This window comes from Alexandromys fortis, unplaced genomic scaffold (genome assembly GCF_014885135.2).
Source record: "Alexandromys fortis isolate MF-2015 unplaced genomic scaffold, M_Fortis_MF-2015_v1.1 scaffold_91, whole genome shotgun sequence".
Lineage (NCBI taxonomy): Eukaryota > Metazoa > Chordata > Mammalia > Rodentia > Cricetidae > Alexandromys > Alexandromys fortis.
In genome coordinates, this window is record NW_026067968.1 from 699,774 (window position 1) to 717,518 (window position 17,745).

At 38.0% G+C, this 17,745-nt stretch overlaps 1 protein-coding gene across 2 annotated transcripts in view; it reads left to right on the forward strand.

Moving 5' to 3' along the window:
* Nucleotides 1-17,745, forward strand: part of Papola (poly(A) polymerase alpha) — a 52,713-nt gene that overhangs the window by 9,440 nt on the left and 25,528 nt on the right. For both annotated transcript variants that reach the window (XM_050154616.1, XM_050154617.1), the window contains 9 exons: nucleotides 2,368-2,541; nucleotides 3,467-3,533; nucleotides 10,914-10,995; nucleotides 12,688-12,797; nucleotides 13,637-13,690; nucleotides 14,919-15,030; nucleotides 15,665-15,754; nucleotides 15,844-15,982; nucleotides 17,434-17,506. In XM_050154616.1, the coding sequence (XP_050010573.1) occupies nucleotides 2,368-2,541; nucleotides 3,467-3,533; nucleotides 10,914-10,995; nucleotides 12,688-12,797; nucleotides 13,637-13,690; nucleotides 14,919-15,030; nucleotides 15,665-15,754; nucleotides 15,844-15,982; nucleotides 17,434-17,506 (901 nt within the window). The remainder of the gene's footprint in view (nucleotides 1-2,367; nucleotides 2,542-3,466; nucleotides 3,534-10,913; nucleotides 10,996-12,687; nucleotides 12,798-13,636; nucleotides 13,691-14,918; nucleotides 15,031-15,664; nucleotides 15,755-15,843; nucleotides 15,983-17,433; nucleotides 17,507-17,745) is intronic.

Genomic DNA, 17,745 nt, shown 5'->3' on the forward strand with positions numbered 1-17,745 from the left:
AGACAGGGTTTCTCTGTGGCTTTGGAGCCTGTCCTGGCACTAGCTCTTGTAGACCAGGCTGGTCTCGAACTCACGGAGATCCGCCTGCCTCTGCCTCCCGAGTGCTGGGATTAAAGGCGTGCGCCACCACCGGCTGATTGAACAGTTTTAAGTGAATTTATAAATCTGAACCAAGCCAGGCAGTGGTGGTGCACACCTTTAATCCCAGCACTCGGGATTAAATTAATCCCAGCACTCGGGATTAAAGGTGTGCACCACCTTTAAATAAAGAGGCAGGCAGATCTCTGCGTTGGCCCCAGCCTGGTCAACAAAGCAAGTTGCAGGACAGCCAGCATTGTTACATAGAGAAATCCTGTCACGAAAAATAAACAGCCAATAAATAAATAAATAAAAATCTGAACCGCCTCCTGGTTTACTTGTAAAGTGACCTTGACAAGAGCATTCCAAGCTTTTGTAGGCCTGATAATAAGAAACCTGAAGACTGGGCAGTGGTGGTTTTTATGCCTAGTTCTAGGAGGCAGAGGCTTGTGAGTCTCTCTCTGAGTTTGAGGCCAGCCTAGTCTACAGAATGAGTTCTAGGACAGCCAAGGCTACACAGAGCAACCCTGTCTCGAAAAACAAAAATAAAAAAAGCGAGGTGGGTGGTAATGATGAGGGCTGGAAAATGCACAAGTGGGTGTTCATATTTTCCTAATAATTCAAACTGAACTGACTGGTAATAGCCAAGGTGAAGAAGGCAAAGAAACAACACAGATGGAGATGGACTGTGTTTTAAAGTCACTAAAACATGATTTTAGCATGCACTTATGAAAGCTCCATACTTGAATTTCTAGCTTAAAGTTAAAACCATTCCCAGTCTGTAGCAGGAGGGTGACAAGTTGCAGTTTAGCATGGGTTAAATGACAAAGTCTTGTTTCATAACTGAAACAAAGCAAACATTATTTATGGTTGAATGTATAGTCCTGGTACAGTCTAGAGGACTGTAGTTGGAGAATCTCAGTGCAGCAGTGAATAACAAACTGGTCTAGTTGTGTGGGCCGTGGCTAAGTATGTATGGTTGAGGTATTAGAGGCCGGGAGACAGCATCTTACTAAGTAGTTATCTCAGCCTGTCTGCAGCTCATTATCCTCCTGCCTCTGCTCCTGAGTTCTTGAGTTACATGTGTTTGCTACCATTCCTGTTGTAAACACGTCATGTTTAAGACATGAATTCAGTTAGATTAGCTATATCTTAATCATAGATTCTATATAATTTTGGGAAATAAAATCTTCAGTTTCTTAACTTTAAGAAAATGCTTGGTGTTTGTGTGACTTTTAGAAGGAACACTGCAGCCCAGCAAGCAGCACACCTGAGAAGAATAGGTTGAAGAGACCAGAGGGGAGTTCCTTAATGTAGGAGATAAAATCACATTCTTATTTATTCAATAACGGTGACTGCAGTCTGAATGGACTGACACAACACATAAGTAGGTCAGGGCACAGTGATTAGAAGACACAGCATACAGCTGAGTGGTCAGCAACAGGACCACTTGTATCTGTCAGTATCAGAAGACAAAAGCAGAGCTCAGTAGATCTGAACATAAAAGTGTCCTGGCACTCAGTGCATACTATTCATCAAGTATATAACTTTCTAAAAGTGTCAGAAACTTAGTGTGACTACAGCTCTTTCCCTTTAAGTTGGATTTGTATGTGTCATCCAGTGAGTGTCTTATGTCAAAAATAGTGTTTTCTTTTCCTTTATTGAGACAGGTCTCATTGTGTAGGCCGGATTATTTATTGGCAATCTTGTCTCTGCCTTCTGAGTGCTGGAACTACAGTATACCAGATGCACAGTTGAAACAGCCCTACCCCCGCCCCAGCTGTTTATTAGGGCTTTAGAAATGCAAAAGGACTTCTTGTTACATTTTTAAAGGTTTATTTTTTGTATTGCACTCTATCTAGCAGTGTGTTCTGTATTACTGTATTGCTTGCTCTCTGGCAGTGTGTAGGTATGGGTTCTTCCATTTAGTTTGGTGTTTCAGTGACTTTAATTCCTGGGGGAAGAGATATTTATTGATATATTTTACTTCAAAGTATACAGAGATATATTTTGTTGTGAAGCAAAATGTCTTCGAAAGTAAAAATTTGGAGTTGAGCATGGTGATACATGCCTGTAGTTCTAGCAATCTGGGGCTAAGGCAAGTAGGTTCATGGCCAGCCTGGGTTGCCCTGCATTTCCTGTCTGAAAAAAAAAAAATACAAGTTTGGGGAACATGGCAAGGATCAACTGTAGAAGTACATTTTTACTAAAGTACTTGTTCCAGTCATATTGATTAATTTCAAATTGTAGAATTTTTTGGCAGTAAAGTTTATCCAATTCCATTTTTAGTCCAGTTACAACGCAGGGATCACAACAAACGCAGCCACCACAGAGGCACTATGGCATTACCTCTCCTATCAGCTTAGCGGCCCCCAAGGAGACTGACTGCCTGCTAACACAGAAACTCATCGAGACTCTGAAGCCCTTTGGGGTTTTTGAAGAAGAAGAGGAACTGCAGCGCAGGTAAGATGTATATGTGAACTTTAAGATGTTTATACTCAGTAAAGTCTTAGTCATTCTTCACTTACTTTGTAGATAAGGTTACTCTGAATCTTATTTGCTTGTTTCATACAAGTTGATATTCCCTAGAGAGAACTTGTTTCATACAGAGTTCTATTGCCTTAATTATGATTTTTTGGGGGGGGAGTAGGGGAGCAGAACAGTTTTGGTTAGGGTTTAAACATTGTACATTGGGCAAGGCTCTACTGCTAAGCTACCCTTAGCTCAGTTGAAATTTTTGAAGGGGACTGGAGATTGACTCAGAAGTTAAGAACACTCAGCTCTTACAGAGGACCTGGGTTGAATTTCCAGTTCCACATGGTAGTTTTCACCCATCTGTAACTCCAGTTTTAGGGGATTCAGTGCCCTCTTCTGACCTGGCCTTTGTAGGCACACGGCACATGTGTGGTATACTGACATAAAATGCAGGTAAAATACCTCTACACATAAAATTTAAAAAAAAAAAATTTCCAGTGGCTCTTGGTTATAATGCAGGATTGTCAGGAGAAAAGGAAATATTTTAACCAGTGTTATCAGTGCCAGTGTTTAACCTCTTAAGTTTCTGATCTCTTACAAAATGTGAGTTTTGAGGCCAGGCCCACACCATTACATTAATCCCAGCTCTGAGGAGGCAATGGTGGGCATCTGGGTTATATAGTAAAACCTTATCCATAAACAACAAGTAAGTAAATAAATAGAAATAAAACCTAAAATAGTAGCAAATAACTATAATTCTCGCACCTGGGAGTCAGGATTGTGGGTTCTACGTTAGCCTGGCTATGTGGTAAGAGCATGTCTCAAAAACAAGAACAAAAGTAGAACCTTGTGACCCATTTATTTATAATTTAATCTGTAATAGTGAATAACTTGTTAATTGCTTTATCAACAGGATTTTAATTTTGGGAAAATTAAATAACCTGGTGAAAGAATGGATACGAGAAATCAGCGAGAGTAAGGTAAGGTGATGCCACAGACCCAACTATACTACATCAGTTGGCCCTACTTGAATGAATTAAGTCTTTTGTGGTTGGTTGGTTTGTTTGTAAGGTAAGAGTTAGCTGTATGTTTCTCTGGGGCTCACTATATAGACCAGATGGGTCTAAAACTCACATAGGTTCACTTGCCTCTGCCTCCTAAGTGCTAGGACTAGGTGTACCCCTATACCAGAATTTTTATTCCTGAAACAGTTACCAAGTTTCTTGTTATTTTGAAAGAAGTGAACTAAAAATAGTGACTTTTTTTTAAAAAAAAAAAATAGTGCTTTCTGGTTGCAGCATTTCAGAGTCAGACCCAGTAATTGTGAACTACTGCCCATTTTTCTAAGAATCACTTTTAAGGAAGGGTTCTCCTGATCGAGGTGGCCATGGCACTGGGCTGCAGTCCCACCATTTGGAAGGTGGGTAGGCAGGAGAATTGAAAGTTTGAGGTTAGCCTGGGCTGTGTTATGAGGCCATGTCTCTAATAAAGCAATGAAAGCAGTTTTTAAAAGTTTACTACTATTGCACACTTTTAATCTCATCACAGGCAGAGATACCTATGAGTTCGAGGCCAACCTGGTCTATAAAACAACTTCCAGGACAGTTAGGGCTGTTATACAGAGAAACCCTGTCTTGAAAAACAAAAGAAAGGTTTACTTTAGTTTTAGAATGTTCCAGGTCTGGATTCAGTCCCTACCATACTTGAGAATCTTAACTGTTTTTTTAAAAGTCCTGGAATAGCTTTGTTTTTTGTTTGTTTTTAATGAATTAATTTTTTATGTGTATGGGTGTTTTGGCTTATAGGTGTGGCTGGGCATCAGATCCTCTGGACCATCTTTTTTGTGAGCTGTCACTGGGTACTAGGAACTGAACCTGGGTCTTCTAGAAGAGCAAATAGTGCTCTTAACCACTAAGTCATCTCTAGCCCCCACTTGTGGTTTTGTTTTTTTTTTTTTTTTTTAGTGTTGTTTTGTTTTAGATACTCAAAAAGAACATCATTGTTTAGTTATGACATTTCCCTGAATTCATGGTACTTTGACTGTAATAATTCGCACAGTTAGGGAGTTCATTAGTATGCTTAATATTAAAGTAAAATTATTATTAGAGCTGTGTGGAATGTATTTGCCAGATTCTTAATGTTCCATAAGTAGCAGTAATTTTTCTGCTGTAATAGAAAATGCATGTCTAATTTTTACACAGCTGAAAGGCTGATAGATAACCAAGGGAAGACTCATAGGACAAGAGAGGGTATTAAGGGAAAATAAGTTACATGGTTTTAGGTAAGTTCTTAAAATACATGTTTATATATTTAAACTGATTAAAAATTGATCAGCTGGAACATTTAAATGGTGATTTTTATGTCCCACATTTCTTACTAACAAAGTTTTCAATAGAAAATTTGAAAAAATAAGTTTTATGAGCTAAGCAAGAAGTGTCCAAGCTTGTGTTTTTCTTCATTGAAGTTGGTACTATCCTTGTGTAGGAAGCATGGATTTATTGAAGAGCTTTTTTCTTAGATGCTAGTCAAGTAGACAAAGCCACAACTGGTTTGTATTTTGAGATGGTTTAGTATGTAGCCCGGGTGGGCCTTGAACTTGATTACCTAAGTAGTGTGATGACTTTGACTTAGCTTTTACCTTCCTAATACTGGGAGTACAGTTATTTGCCACCATTCCTGGTCAGAACTGAATTTTTTTATTTTTATTTTTTTGAGCTATGCCTGCTTGTCTATTGAGAACAGGCTTCATGAAGACTGCCCTGGACCTCCATGCCTCTCCTTCATAGTATTGGGTGATAGGCAGTGCTAGGATTGTAGGGATGTGCACCACATCTGCCATCTTGGGTACTTTTGTTCTTCCTTCCCAGGGACTGGAGGACCTGATGAGTTTCTTGAACCAGTGCTTTATTTACTTGTATTTAGTAAGCACATAGAGCAGAGGCTTTGCGTTTAATGTTTTCATCCGTGTGCAGTGTTAGGCTTGATCACCTTCCACTGTCTTCTTCTTCCCCGACCCCCATTTGTTAGTCATCTTCACCACAGAAAGTCCCCCATTTGCCTTTGTGTCATCTGTCTCTGTCTAGATTCACAAATGAGATGATATGCAATATGGATAGCCTGCATTTGGCTGATTTTGCTTAAAGTGATCTTTGGTTCCATCCATTTTCATCTAAAAGATATTTAATTAATGTATAACTTTTAAGATTTATTTTTGTGTATGTTTTGCCTGAGTGTATGTCTGTGTGTTGCTCACATGTCTGTGCTAGTAGAGGTCTGAAGAGTAGGGTAAGATCTTCTAGAAACAGATGGTTGTAAGCCACCATGTTGAATGCTGGGAACAGTAACCCCTGACTCTGCAAGAGCAACCATTGCTCTTTATCTCTGAGGCATTAATCTAGCCCTCTAATTTTATTCTTTTTTTCCATTTTTTAAGACAGGGTTTCTCTGTACCTCTGGCTGTCTCAGAATGCACTCTGTAGACCAGGTTGGCCTTGAACTCACAAAGATCCCACTGTCTCTGCCTCCTGAGTGCTTGGTTTAAAGGTGTACAACACAATTACCTGGCCCTAATTTTATTCTTTATGACTGAATAAATTCTACATACAAGATCTTAATCTTGTGGGAAGAGTAGTTGGGAAAGCTGTTTCTTCCGTCTGTAGACTGACTTTTTCACTCTGGTTTGTCTCGCACAGTTTTTTAATTTCATGAAATCTTATTTACCAGTATTATTTCCTGATATCTTGGAGTCTTTGAGAAAATCTTTGCCTGCCTCTGTATTTTGAGGCATTCTGTTTTTCTGTAGTAGTTGCAGAATTTCAGGTCATATTAAGGCATTCACAGTTCATTGTTTTTTAAACACAGTGTGAGAAGGGATTCAACTACTACTATAATATGTTTTTGATACCTTTGTCAAAAATTTGTGGATGATCATAGATGGGTTTGGATTTATGGTGCTCCATCATCTTCCTCTAATAGTATCCCGTGCTAATAATGCAAAATGTTGTTCCTGTCACTCAGTCCTTCTGCTTTAGGCTGCTAGCACTGAAGCAGGTTGCACAGTAAAAAAAGAAGAGAGCCCTACTTGGTAGAAATATTAGAAGTTTAAAGGTAATAATTTTTAGAACTTATTTGCCAATGTTCCATTTCATAAAGATAGGACTAGTAGCTTTTGTGTTAACCTGCGTAGGTGTTTTTTTTTGTTTTTGTTTTTTTTTTTTTTTNAACCTGGGTCTTCTAGAAGAGCAAATAGTGCTCTTAACCACTAAGTCATCTCTAGCCCCCACTTGTGGTTTTGTTTTTTTTTTTTTTTTTTTTAGTGTTGTTTTGTTTTAGATACTCAAAAAGAACATCATTGTTTAGTTATGACATTTCCCTGAATTCATGGTACTTTGACTGTAATAATTCGCACAGTTAGGGAGTTCATTAGTATGCTTAATATTAAAGTAAAATTATTATTAGAGCTGTGTGGAATGTATTTGCCAGATTCTTAATGTTCCATAAGTAGCAGTAATTTTTCTGCTGTAATAGAAAATGCATGTCTAATTTTTACACAGCTGAAAGGCTGATAGATAACCAAGGGAAGACTCATAGGACAAGAGAGGGTATTAAGGGAAAATAAGTTACATGGTTTTAGGTAAGTTCTTAAAATACATGTTTATATATTTAAACTGATTAAAAATTGATCAGCTGGAACATTTAAATGGTGATTTTTATGTCCCACATTTCTTACTAACAAAGTTTTCAATAGAAAATTTGAAAAAATAAGTTTTATGAGCTAAGCAAGAAGTGTCCAAGCTTGTGTTTTTCTTCATTGAAGTTGGTACTATCCTTGTGTAGGAAGCATGGATTTATTGAAGAGCTTTTTTCTTAGATGCTAGTCAAGTAGACAAAGCCACAACTGGTTTGTATTTTGAGATGGTTTAGTATGTAGCCCGGGTGGGCCTTGAACTTGATTACCTAAGTAGTGTGATGACTTTGACTTAGCTTTTACCTTCCTAATACTGGGAGTACAGTTATTTGCCACCATTCCTGGTCAGAACTGAATTTTTTTATTTTTATTTTTTTGAGCTATGCCTGCTTGTCTATTGAGAACAGGCTTCATGAAGACTGCCCTGGACCTCCATGCCTCTCCTTCATAGTATTGGGTGATAGGCAGTGCTAGGATTGTAGGGATGTGCACCACATCTGCCATCTTGGGTACTTTTGTTCTTCCTTCCCAGGGACTGGAGGACCTGATGAGTTTCTTGAACCAGTGCTTTATTTACTTGTATTTAGTAAGCACATAGAGCAGAGGCTTTGCGTTTAATGTTTTCATCCGTGTGCAGTGTTAGGCTTGATCACCTTCCACTGTCTTCTTCTTCCCCGACCCCCATTTGTTAGTCATCTTCACCACAGAAAGTCCCCCATTTGCCTTTGTGTCATCTGTCTCTGTCTAGATTCACAAATGAGATGATATGCAATATGGATAGCCTGCATTTGGCTGATTTTGCTTAAAGTGATCTTTGGTTCCATCCATTTTCATCTAAAAGATATTTAATTAATGTATAACTTTTAAGATTTATTTTTGTGTATGTTTTGCCTGAGTGTATGTCTGTGTGTTGCTCACATGTCTGTGCTAGTAGAGGTCTGAAGAGTAGGGTAAGATCTTCTAGAAACAGATGGTTGTAAGCCACCATGTTGAATGCTGGGAACAGTAACCCCTGACTCTGCAAGAGCAACCATTGCTCTTTATCTCTGAGGCATTAATCTAGCCCTCTAATTTTATTCTTTTTTTCCATTTTTTAAGACAGGGTTTCTCTGTACCTCTGGCTGTCTCAGAATGCACTCTGTAGACCAGGTTGGCCTTGAACTCACAAAGATCCCACTGTCTCTGCCTCCTGAGTGCTTGGTTTAAAGGTGTACAACACAATTACCTGGCCCTAATTTTATTCTTTATGACTGAATAAATTCTACATACAAGATCTTAATCTTGTGGGAAGAGTAGTTGGGAAAGCTGTTTCTTCCGTCTGTAGACTGACTTTTTCACTCTGGTTTGTCTCGCACAGTTTTTTAATTTCATGAAATCTTATTTACCAGTATTATTTCCTGATATCTTGGAGTCTTTGAGAAAATCTTTGCCTGCCTCTGTATTTTGAGGCATTCTGTTTTTCTGTAGTAGTTGCAGAATTTCAGGTCATATTAAGGCATTCACAGTTCATTGTTTTTTAAACACAGTGTGAGAAGGGATTCAACTACTACTATAATATGTTTTTGATACCTTTGTCAAAAATTTGTGGATGATCATAGATGGGTTTGGATTTATGGTGCTCCATCATCTTCCTCTAATAGTATCCCGTGCTAATAATGCAAAATGTTGTTCCTGTCACTCAGTCCTTCTGCTTTAGGCTGCTAGCACTGAAGCAGGTTGCACAGTAAAAAAAGAAGAGAGCCCTACTTGGTAGAAATATTAGAAGTTTAAAGGTAATAATTTTTAGAACTTATTTGCCAATGTTCCATTTCATAAAGATAGGACTAGTAGCTTTTGTGTTAACCTGCGTAGGTGTTTTTTTTTGTTTTTGTTTTTTTTTTTTTTTGTTTTTTTTTTTGCTTATTTTGTTATTCAGAAAGCTAGCCAAAAATGTCCTTCCTTATGGTTACTAACCATAATTAAACTGATAATAGAGAACCTGTGAGGACAGTTACAGAACTACTCATTTGGGTGCAACACTGGTTCAAGAATATGAATTTGTGCTAAAAGAAAGCTGTAACTGTGAGTTTACTTCTAAGGTCTTCTGTTGGTCCTCTGTGTGTTTTGAGGCAGTTCCATTCTGTTTTTGCTGTTGGCTCTTTAATATAAATTGAAATTGGGATTCACGGTTCTTTTGTCATTATTCTTCCTGTGTAGGATTGCCTAGGCTAGTATGTATGCATTTTATGTCTCCTGATGAATTTAGAATTTTTCTTTTGTTTTGTGAAGAGTATTACTGGAATCTCATGGTGATTGCTATTGATCTTTAGGTTACTTTCAATAATATTTACAGTATTCTGTCCAGTTCGTGAGCCTGAGAAATCTTTAGTGTTGTATTGAACCAGTGGTTCTGTTGTTTCTTGAGGCATGATCTCCCTCCATAGACAGCCCAAAGTGCCCTGAAATTTATAGTGATCCTCTTCTCAGCCTGCCAAGTACAAGGAATACAGTTGCATGATACCATACCCTATTTGAACTAACAACTCTTATTTATTTAAATGGTGGTGGTCTTTATAGTTTTGTTTTTAATTGATTTTTGAGTTAATCTGTGTAGCCTTAGCTATCCTATAACTCGCTCTATAGATCATGAGGCTGGTTCGAACTCATAGAGCTCTGCCTGCCTCTGCCTCCCAAATACTGGCTCTTTATTCTTTCAGGGAAGATCTTGCTGTGTAGTTTAGATTAGCCTTGCTTAGCTTCTGGACAGCTAGAGCGGAAGTGTTGATAGTTCTTCTGTGTGTCTTCCTAGGACGAGCCCGAGGATTAAGAAAAATTGTTTGGCTTAATAGAATGAGTCTCATTCCTCTCTGGTTTGGTTTGTGTTCTGTGAATAGCTTGGCTCTTTGACTAGTGTTGCGAGTTGATGAAAATGGGGCCTCATAAGGCGAGGCCTGTGCATGATTTTTCATCCATTGATAAGGTCTCTCTGTGATGACTTGGTACCTGACTCAGTTTTCCTATGAATATTTTTGGATATCATAATTTTGGGAGGGGGGAATCTCAATTATTTTTATTTCAAATTTTTATTACATTGATTTATTGTGCATGTGGTATGTGTGGAGGTCAGAGGACAATTTGCCTGAGTTGGGTGGGTCCTTCTACCTTATGGGCCTCTGGGATTAAGTTACCCAGGTTGTCAGGCTTAGTGGCAAGTGCCATTACGCACTGAGTGGTCTTGATGAACCTATTTTTATGTATTTATTCTTTGAGATGGGGTATCTTCTAGGCAGGCTGGCCCAAAGGGGTGTGTGTGTGTGTGTGTGTGTGTGTGTGTGTGTGTGTGTGTGTGTGTGAGAGAGAGAGAGAGAGAGAGAGAGAGAGAGAGAGAGAGACACCTTGAATTTTGACCCTTCTTTTACTTCCTCCCCAGTGCTGAGGATTACAGGTATGTGCCACCATCCCAGTTTTGTGTAGTTAAAGTATAGCAATTTTATAGTTTCAGGGCTTGCGATTCTGAGGCAGGTAGATTGAATTGAGACTTTGAGATCAGCCTGGCTACACAGTTAAGAACTTGTCTCAAAACAAACAGAAACCTCACACACACACTAAATTGACAAAACTCAGAAATCAGCTGTTACATCAATTGAAATGGTGTCCCCCAGGCTTTGCTGACAACCATTGTTTTGTTTGACAGAATCTTCCACAATCTGTAATTGAAAATGTTGGAGGAAAAATTTTTACATTTGGATCTTACAGACTAGGAGTACATACCAAAGGTAGGTAATTACTTATTTTGAGTTAATAACCTTTTATTTCTTAAGATTATGACAGTTTTTTATGAGTCATATACAAGATTGAATTAGCAAGGAAGTGAGAATCCTTAAGGAATTTTAAATTCAGATAGAGCCTTTTTTTTTTAAAATTATTTATTTGTTATGTATACAATGTTCTGTCTGTGTGTATGCCTGCAGGCCAGAAGAGGGCACCAGACCTCATTATAGATGGTTGTGAGCCACCATGTGGTTGCTGGGAATTGAACTCAGGACCTTTGGAAGAGCAGGCAATGCTCTTAACCACTGAGCCATCTCTCCAGCCCCAGATAGAGCCTTCTATACCTGATGGTCGTGATGCAGTGAAGTAATAACTCAGTTCACCATTGGAGTAAGCCACATTTTCTGTATTGAACAGCATGTGGCTGGCTACTATATTGGGAAGTGTAGGTGCAGGGCAGCTCCTATTTGGACAGTTTTCTGTAGATTCCTTCTTCCTTTCTGAAGAGTAACACTGGCTATGAGAAAAGTCAAAGCTCCAAGAAAGTTGTCGTTTTCTTGGCCTCATTTCTTTATTGCTGGTAAGATTGTAAAATACAGCGTACCAAAAACTGAGCTAATGGGTCTGTAGCTACTGGTGATCACATTGAATATTAACTTTTTTTTTTTGAAAAGGGTAACTTTTTAAAGAAATACTATTTTATTGTCTATGTATGACTTTTCTTAAGCATACAACCATGTGTACCACATGTGTGACAGGTACTTGCAGAAGCCAGAAAGGGACATTGACCCCCTGGATCTGGGGTTTAGAGGGTTGGTGTGAGCTACCATGTAGGCTGGGAACTAATGTTTGGTGCTCTGCACTACTGATCCACCTCACCAGCCTCCAGAAACTAAATTCTTAATCTTCATTGTCTTATTTATTCCTTAAAGTAATTTCACTCTCAAAAATACAAGTCAGAGTCTTAGGAGACAGAACCAGTGTATACAACTCAAGTGGAAGAGGTCACACTGTTAAACCGTGTGAATGCCTTGGCACTCTTATTTTCTTTTGTCTTATTGCTCTGTCTAGCTATAGTATGTTTACTTTTGATACGTCCTGTGTGCCTTGTAGGATGCACTTCAGGTGACTTTTTGAATATGATATCTAGTCTTGAGAATTGACCTGATTCCATGGAGATCTCTCTGTTTGATCAAGTTTAGTTTTACTGCTTTTCAGCAGAGCGCTCTATGTACCAGTAAAACTGTGGAGTTTTTGTTTGTTTGTTTGTTTGAGACAGGGTTTCTCTGTGTAGCCTGGCTGTCTTGGAACTCTCTCTGTAGACCAGGCTGCCGTCAAACTCAGAGATCCTCCTGCCTCTGGCTTCTGAGTGCTGATATCAAAGACTTGCCAACACGGCTCAACTTGTGGTTTGTTTAAAAATGACATCAAGACCATGGATAAGTGCACTCAAGGAAAGTTCTGGCTCATCCTTGTTTTGACTTGTTTATGAAGTCTAATTTGAATACAGTGTGTCTGAAGAAAAGCATACCAATTAGTTAGCATTGCCTTTCTCCACTGACTGATTATGTTTGTCAGGGGGTAAAGTTCTAGAGCTTGCTGATGTTGTGTCAACTAATATCAAATACCGTTATTGTTAAGATAACAAGGCAATTTCTTTGAACAACTGTGTAATGGTTGAATTTTTATTTTTTAAGGTGCTGATATTGATGCATTGTGTGTTGCACCAAGACATGTTGATCGGAGTGACTTTTTCACCTCATTCTATGATAAATTGAAGTTACAAGAAGAAGTAAAAGACTTAAGAGTATGTAAATATTGGGGCAAGAGAGGAAGGGTTAAAAAGATACCACTTAGTCCTTTGAGAGAAATTTATGTTAGAGGTAGAGGAATCACTAATTGAGCTATTCCAGTTTTCCAGGCCATTTTGAGTACTCAACATGCATTTGCCTTGTGTATTTTATAACAAAACGAGAATGATAAACCTATACTTAGAAATTAGTAAATAGCTGGGGAGGGGGGTTGCACACCTTTAGTCTCAGCACTCAGGAGGCAGAAATAGGCGAATCTCTGGGAGTTTGAGGCCAGCCTGCTCTACAGAGTGAGTTCCAGGACAGGCTCCAAAACTACAGAGAAACCCAGTCTCAGTAAACACAGAGGGGGAGGGATGGGGGGATTAGGAAATAGAAGCGGATAAGTAATGAAAAAGCTGACATACTATGACAGATATGAAGGATTTTGAGTGTTAAATTTCATTGCTAAGAACTTATTTTTTGTTGGGATTCTGCTAAATTATCTTTTATTTATTTAATTTTAAATTTTACCTTCATTTTATATACTCACCATAATTCCCCTTTCCTCCTCTCTTCCTGCTGCCCACTCCCTACTCCCAGCTAAATTATCCTGAAACAATTTCAAGTTTATTATTTTAACAAGTGACAATAATAGCCACATGTAGCACACCTGTAATCTGGGCCCTTGGGGATTAGAGGCAGGAGGATTAGAAGTTCAGGATATTTTCAACTGAGTTTTTTGAGTCCAGATTGTTCTAAATAAGACCCTGGCCCAGACAGACTAAGGGAAAACGTAGCAACAAGTCATGGACTTACGAAGCTTCAGGAACTAAACTTGTTTACTTTCTCACAGGCTGTTGAAGAGGCATTTGTACCAGTCATCAAACTCTGTTTTGATGGAATAGAGGTAAGGTCTAATCCTAGCAGGCATCTTTTTGTATGGACTGTCCTGGATTTTGGTCAGTGTAGATAAACATTTGATTGCCAGTAAGAATTTGTGAGTTGGTTGGTACTAACAATTTTTTGTCATGGAAGTGAGTGCCTGTTTTTGTAGAATATATCTGTTAGATTCTTTTTCCAGCAGCAAGTGCAAGTGTGAACTGAACTGAAGGATCTAGGGCTGGAAGCTGCTGCAGAGCAGTTTTTTGATATTTTGTTCACATGTGAATTTTGTGTTCTGATTCAGGCAATAAGTACATGGTCTGTGTTTGAAGAAGCTTTTCCCTCTATGTCAGTTTGCATAGGTACTTTAAAAGACGGGGTAGTGTGAGCTAGCAGGACTTTAAGTACTTTGGCAGCAGATTTACTGCGTGTTCTGGTGTTTGCCTCTACTGCTGCTTCTGGGGAGCACAGAGGGCTGTCTGCAGAGTTATTTCTATTGTTAAGTTAATAGTGACTTGATGATAATGTTGCTGATTATAAAATTGAGATACGGAAAGAATTACTTGCTGGTATTTTTCTGTAGTTGGGGTTAGTTTTAGAATTGTTATAGGATGCCTAACTTTTATGAAAGGTTAAACTATTGATTCTAATAAGTAGACAAAATGTTACGAATTTGGTTATAAATTAAATTTGTATAAATATTTATAGCCAGTATTTAAATATAAAGCTATAATTAAAATATAAGCTGACATCCAATTTACCTACTGGTTTTGCTTTCTTTTTATGTGAAAATAAGTGATTATGTGAGCTCCTTTCTGAGCTAATATCTGCTCCACCCTAGAGAGGCCTTTGTGCTCCCCAGAAGCAGCAGGAGAGGCAGACACCAGAGCAAGGGACTACCTTTCCTATCAAAGTATTTATCCCCCATTTTTGCCCCTTTAAATATGCAGCTAGCTTACAGCTCCTACAGATGATAAACCAGAAGTTAATTCAAGTGTATGCATTTAGCAAAATTAGTAGACTTCTTATAGTTGAAATGACATATAGTATATGTTAATTCTAGTTCTTATTTCTATTTGCATGCTTTAGCCTCTGATTAATGCCTGTGTCTGCAGTTTGGGCTTCTTGTGAGGCCATTGTAGCCTTTGCAGTGTTCATGGTTATGAAAGGGCTTTAAGAATTTTTTTAATAAAAGAAATACCTTAAAATTAGTTTGACAGATATGGAATATAGATTTTATTTTTTTGTTTTAGATTGATATTTTGTTTGCAAGATTAGCACTGCAGACTATTCCAGAAGATTTGGACCTACGAGATGACAGTCTGCTTAAAAACCTAGATATAAGATGCATAAGAAGCCTTAATGGTATGTAAAAAGCCTGCTTCCCTTTGTGGTGTTGGAGGGAGTTTTTCTTTTTCTTTTTTAAATAGTAAATAACAGTTTTTAAAATGTATGCTTTGTAATGAAGGTGTTTGTAGCCTGTTGTTAATGTATTATGAATACAATAAAACATTCTTTTTGTGGTAGACTACAGAGCAGTGTCTGGTAGTTTATTTGCTCACTGATGATCTTAATAGTTTTTCCTGTTATTAATGGTATCCTCGTAATACTGACATTTGTAATGTTGCTAGTAATTGAGGTTTTACTGTGTAGCCTTCATTAATTTGCACTTGATATTTGCTTCATAATGTTATCAGATGAGAGAGAGGTGTTTTCTCTTAAATGCTAGAATAGCTCCTTACCAGTACTTTGGGACAACCATTGGAAGCTCCGGGCATCTGGACAGGAAAAAGTTTCAGTTACTAGTTGCAAGATTAACTACCACAGTATGTTAGTTTTGGTTTAGGATGATGCTTGGGACAGGAAATAACTACTTGATTTACTACTGAATCACATTCTGCCAATTAAGGTTTTAATTTGAGGATAGTCTTAGAAAATTATCACTATCATAATTCCTTTGATGGCTTAATGTTCTGTTTCTCTCACTCCTGTTAATCAGGTTGCAGGGTAACCGATGAGATTTTACATCTAGTACCAAACATTGACAACTTCAGGTTAACTCTGAGAGCCATCAAACTGTGGGCCAAACGTGAGTTCAGAATTTGTTGGCTAGCTTATTAAAAACGTTTAAGCTCTTCTTAACACTAACTTATATTTTTGCTTTTCCCTTATCAACAGGGCACAACATCTATTCCAATATATTAGGTTTCCTCGGTGGTGTATCCTGGGCTATGCTAGTAGCAAGAACTTGCCAGCTTTATCCAAATGCAATAGCATCCACTCTTGTACATAAATTTTTCTTGGTATTTTCTAAATGGTATGTTTTTAGATTATATTACAATAAAATTGATTGTAGACACTGAAGTTTAGTCTTATTTCTATGACATTTCTACAGCTGGTTTCAGATTCCAATTTTAGTTTGTGGGCTAAGGGTGTGTAGTTCAGTGGTAGAGTGCTTGCCTGGCATATGCAAGGCCTTGTGTTCAGTCACCAGTCCCGCCAAAAAAAAAAAAAAAACCCAAACCAGTTTTAGCTCAAGATACAGCTACCATTTGGGAAGAGACATTGAATATGAAAAGGCAGACCTAAACTCCATTGCTTTAACCTAGTTCTTCCAGGATCATGAGGCAGATAAATACGTGTTCTACTTGTGTGAGCCTATCCTCCTAATAAACTCTGAACTTTAGCTACTGTAATGTGTGCTGATCTTATGCGTTGATAGGTTGATTAGAACTTACACACACTTCTATTCTACTTTCATTTTGAATGCTTCTAAATGCTTGGCCATTGTTTTTGTGATTGCGTTTTGCTTACTTCCAGCTGTTCATTGTCTTGGCAAAACCTTAAAAGTATCACGTTTTATAAGAATTGAAAAAAATACATTAAGTGATTGAAAAAATAATGTAGTTGCTGAATCCTTTGAGACTTAGTCCAGGAAAAATTCGTTATATTTTCCTAATGAAGATGTGCATGTTGATGAATTTTGATTTAGGAAAAGTTCAAGACATTGCCAATTTGTGTTGGTTACCTTGACCCAAAAAGTTAGGGTTTTAATCAGATTATCTTAAAGAGATTTGTCTTCTATATTTTCAACTCCTTCGTTTCTTCCATGTGAAACAAGAATTGTTCCTTTGTAGTCGCTTTGTAACAGCTAGACTCATGGATATAATTTATAATTACAGTGGCTACTTCCCAGTTTAGTTCTGTTGCTTTGCCTTTGTCACAAAGAGTGAGGTGTGATAAAATCAAAGACTTAGAACTTCTCCAAAGGTGATACACAAACATTTTTCATCTTTGATCGCTATAAAGTGAAAGAAATAGCATTTCACGGTATTATATAGTAATATATGGGAAGCAACGTCCTTGACTTTTACAGTTATTCCTATCACTTTGACTGTAGTCAGAAGTAACTTCTCATATGTCCATGGATGCAATTAGTGTGAAGACAGGATTCTTTCTTCTCTAAATGGGATTAACCTTGCTAAAGGTTGAGGTGAACACATTAGATGTTTTGAGATTGACACTTTTTTATTTGCATAGTGCTTTATCAGTTCTCTGACAGAGCAGGTGTTTGCCATGAGCTTGAGAAAACATCAAATGGTTAATTTTGTAGAGAGATACTATGTCAACAGAAAGGATTGAGAGACTATGGTGTATATGCCAAGTGAGTAAAATAGGGTCACATTCACAAATGCTGTATGTTTAACAAAATACGTTTAGATGCTAATGTCCAGTAGTCTTATCAAGTGCTACAATCTTTTTGAACAGGGAATGGCCAAATCCAGTGCTATTGAAACAGCCTGAAGAATGCAATCTTAATTTGCCTGTGTGGGACCCAAGGGTTAGTGTATTATTTTTTCCCCTACAAATTCACACTGTTCAATAACAAAAGTCACCTGCATAAACTTCAAAGAAGCCGCCCAGTCCTTACAAATGAGTGGATACACTCATAGTACTCTTGTTCTAGATGACCTGCTCTCTAGTGTCCCCTGGTGTGAGAAGTGTAATGATGTACCCTGTAAACCACGTCTAATGTACACAGTTGGCACAGATTTTACTAACAACGCTTTCCATAGAGAA